The 3,642-nt window shown below is 43.1% G+C and overlaps 1 protein-coding gene across 1 annotated transcript; it reads left to right on the top strand.

Annotated features, from left to right (window-relative positions):
* Nucleotides 1-355: 355 nt before the first annotated feature.
* On the top strand, nt 356-1,723 carry LOC120107220 (glutathione transferase GST 23-like). Its single transcript, XM_039120402.1, has 2 exons — nt 356-842; nt 939-1,723. Exons 1-2 carry the CDS (start codon nt 522-524, stop codon nt 1,401-1,403), a joined length of 786 nt encoding a protein of 261 aa, XP_038976330.1. The 5' UTR covers nt 356-521; the 3' UTR covers nt 1,404-1,723.
* The last annotated feature ends 1,919 nt before the right edge of the window (nt 1,724-3,642 follow it).

The raw sequence follows: 3,642 nt of genomic DNA on the forward strand, positions 1-3,642 counted from the left end.
GGAACCATTCAAAAAAACAAATGTAAACTAAAGGAAGATTCCAGTAACTTTATGGAGTCATTTGATGTTTAACTTAAGGTGATTTCTTTGGAAACACTTTGTCCTGATCCAGTAAAACGATCAGATAACAGCTGACTATTACATCCAAAGTAATGATCTACGTACCACGGCTGTTATTTAGATGCCTGGTATATTTATGTATATACGACAAGATGGGGGCCACACTGTCAGTAACTATGGCCATAATTTTTTTCACATGCCTTTCTTATTTAGTTACATTTGGTTATGTACTAATTAAGCTTTTGAAGTGAAAGCTAGAACTGACAAGAGTGGCTTGGTGAAGAAGCTTGTCATCCTTAGCAATCAACCTAGGGTTTCTATCCCTATGGCATGCACAAGCGCGTGAACCCCACTATTAGACCCTATTCATTAACCCCAAAGCTCACCTCAATCTTCTATATAAGCCTTGGCTTGCAAGCCACAAGAGAAGGCAACCAATCCTTCCTAAATACAAACCAGCCATGGAGCAGGCCCCCTCTGGTCTCAAACTCTTTGGCTCATGGGCGAGCTCCTACACCCATCGAGTGCAACTTGCCCTCAAGCTCAAGGGCCTGGACTTTGAGTACATGGAGGAAGACCTCAACAACAAGAGCCCCTCCCTCCTCCTCTACAACCCCGTCTACAAGAAGGTCCCCGTCCTCCTCCACCTCGACCGCCCCATCGTCGAGTCGGTCATCATCCTCCAGTACATCGACGAGACCTGGACCGACCGCCCGATCATGCCCGCCGATCCCTACGAGCGGGCCGTCGCCCGCTTCTGGTGCTACTTCGCCGACGATAAGGTTATCTTCTTGCCCATCTATTAGACTTGCTGTGCGATTAGCCTTTCCATTTCTCCTTATTTGGGATCATAGCCGAGGCTTTGGATGGCATTGCAGCTTGGCCCTGCAGTCGGCGCCGTGTTTGGATTGGCAGGCGAGGATCAGAAGGCCGCTGTGGCACAAGTCCATGAGAATTTGAAGCTCATTGAGACCGAGCTCCGGGAGGGAGCCTTCAAGGGGAGGAGGTTCTTTGGAGGTGATAAGATCGGTATCTTGGACATTGTCCTCGGATGCGGTTCCTACTGGCTTGCAGTGTTTGATGAGGTCATGGAGGTGAAGCTCGTCGACCCCGAAGCTTTCCCTCTCTTCCATGCATGGCTCCGAGATTTTGAGGAGCAGGAGGAGGTGAAGGAGATCATTCCGGCCATTGATAGGTTGCTCGAGTACGCCAGAGGCATTCGTCAGATGATGCTTAGTCTCAAGGACACCCCCACCGCCGCTGCCCCCGCTGCCACCACCACCACCACCACAACCACCAACGACAATAGCAATGTAGCTGTTGAAAGTGGTAGTGGTGTTTAAAAGGGTACAAGTAGGGTCTTTCTAAGATTTGGGTTTGATTTTAGTATGGGAGCACAACAAGTCTAGCAGGCAGACTCTTTATATTATGGTCATAGTTTCTTGTGTTATGTCATGTGATTAGCTGCTTTAAATATGGTTTCTGGTAGTGTAGATCTAAGTTTTCTTATGTTGGTGGTTAGAGAATCTTCTGCTGGATGACATGGGCATGCGGGACTGCTTTGTTGAATTCAACGGTCTACAGCTCGTTTCTTATTATAAATGATTCAGATGCTTGCTAAAAAAATCTGTGCATCCGAAGTTGATGCCGAGGGTTTCTTAAATGCTTGTCCTAAGTTCCATATAAGCAGTTATTGGTGAACTGAAGAGTTTATTAGAAAATTATCTCCTTTCTCCAATGAAATAAATGCTCAAGTGGCAAGAGAAGAGGAACGCTGTGGTACCAAGAAAAATGACTCAAAAAAGTCACTCGGCTGTCTTCCACCATTTACATTGATTCTTCGTCTGGCATTGTTCACAGTCAAATACAAAGCAAGCAAATGAGAAACCAAAATGCTTTAGAAACTGAAAAATATCACTTCACAAGTCACTTTCTAGTGTGGTGTAAGTCATTGGCATAAGGCACCTGGTGGACTTTTCTGAGTTAACCGTAACATTAATTTCTCTAGAAGAAAACAGCGGACCAGCTCAAGTGATTCTTTTGAGTTACACTATGAGCTACTAAAGCATTTTGTTGTTGTTAGAGCTGTTGTCCAATTCTCTAGGCATCTCTAGTTCTTGAGCTCCCATGGCTGGAACAACTATATATGGAGGAGGGTTGAAGACTTCGAGGATGGAGGAGAAGAGCGAGGGAGATACAAAGAGAAGACTATTGAAAGCTTTCTTCATATAAACTTACAAGAGATCATTACTTTTCTCCTTGTGGGCACTCATACAAACTCCTCTTTTAAGAGGTCTACCTGCCCAACTCCTTGAAGGCTGAAACCTGAACTCTGAGCTGATTTGAATTAGACTCTGGTGCAGATGTGCAGCAAGTCGCTAATTGAGTAAACAAAGGTAGGAAAAGCTGATATGAGAAGAAGTTAGGAGGGGCAGTGGTTGGTGAAAATTTTGGTAAGGTGGCAGCATGTATGGGTATTTATGGTAGTTCCTGATTATTCTTTTTGGACTTTTGAGAATTTATGATAAAGTATTATTTCTTTACTACTTTGAACTTCGTAGTTAGACTTTAAAGCCAATTCACAAAAGTATGTGCTAACAGCTGGAGACCGACCAGACACCCAGGGAAAATCCTCTTTGCTTTTGAAATTTAGGCTATTTTTAGCTGTATTGCCAGTACACACGTGTGCATGGGCTTCTCTTAGCCCACATTATTAAGGGCTAGAAATGAGCTCGAGCCCAGCCGACTTCGGATCAGGCTATGGGCTAAGCTCGAAAAAGTTCAGATTGGATTTGAACTTAAGTGTAGAGCTCATTTATTTTTCGAATTAGACTTAGGTATGTTATTGGCCTGACCCGAGCCCAACGCGAGTCCAAACTTGAGCAAGGCCTGAAACAAAGCCCGAATTTAAGCCTAAACTCATTTGTTTTCGTATGTTGTTATTTGGAGAGAACGATGAGGAAGTAAAGAATAAATTAGAATGGGTTTAGCTGAGAATGATGTATCGTATATCATTTACTTATGTTATAGTAGAAAGCCCAATTTTTGGCTAACACCTTTACTTGTGAAGCAGCAGTATAAAATATTAAACTTCAATTGATTCAGGCTAGACCTATTTTTGTCCCAAATGGATGATTTAGGCTGGTTCAATTGGGTTCGAGTTGGACTCGGAACCGAGCTCGGGTTGGGCTCAAACCTGGATTATTTAAAAAATTTTCAGGCCTAAGCCTAGCTCGAAGCTCCAAAAAAAATTTCAGGCTAGGTTCGGCTAAAAGCATAGCCCGCCCCAGCCCGGCCCACTTCCAACCCTACCCATAATTGAAAATAATAGCTGTTTAATGTTCAAGTGGCTTCTCTCAAGAAAATAATATGTTGGCTATTATAGCATTATATTCTAGAGAACCCCTCTTGGAAGAGAGCAAGGAAAGTAAAACATTTTTCTTTAAAAAGATTTTTTAAAAAATCACTACGGTTAAATAAAAAAATATTATGGTCCAATTTGGGGCTCGGAAATTAAAGCTCTCTTGGAGGACTTGGAGTCCAACTCTAAAATCTAATGACTGTTACTATCAATCTGTACTT

The sequence above is a fragment of the Phoenix dactylifera genome, unplaced genomic scaffold (assembly GCF_009389715.1).
Source record: "Phoenix dactylifera cultivar Barhee BC4 unplaced genomic scaffold, palm_55x_up_171113_PBpolish2nd_filt_p 000800F, whole genome shotgun sequence".
Taxonomy (NCBI): Eukaryota; Viridiplantae; Streptophyta; class Magnoliopsida; order Arecales; family Arecaceae; genus Phoenix; species Phoenix dactylifera.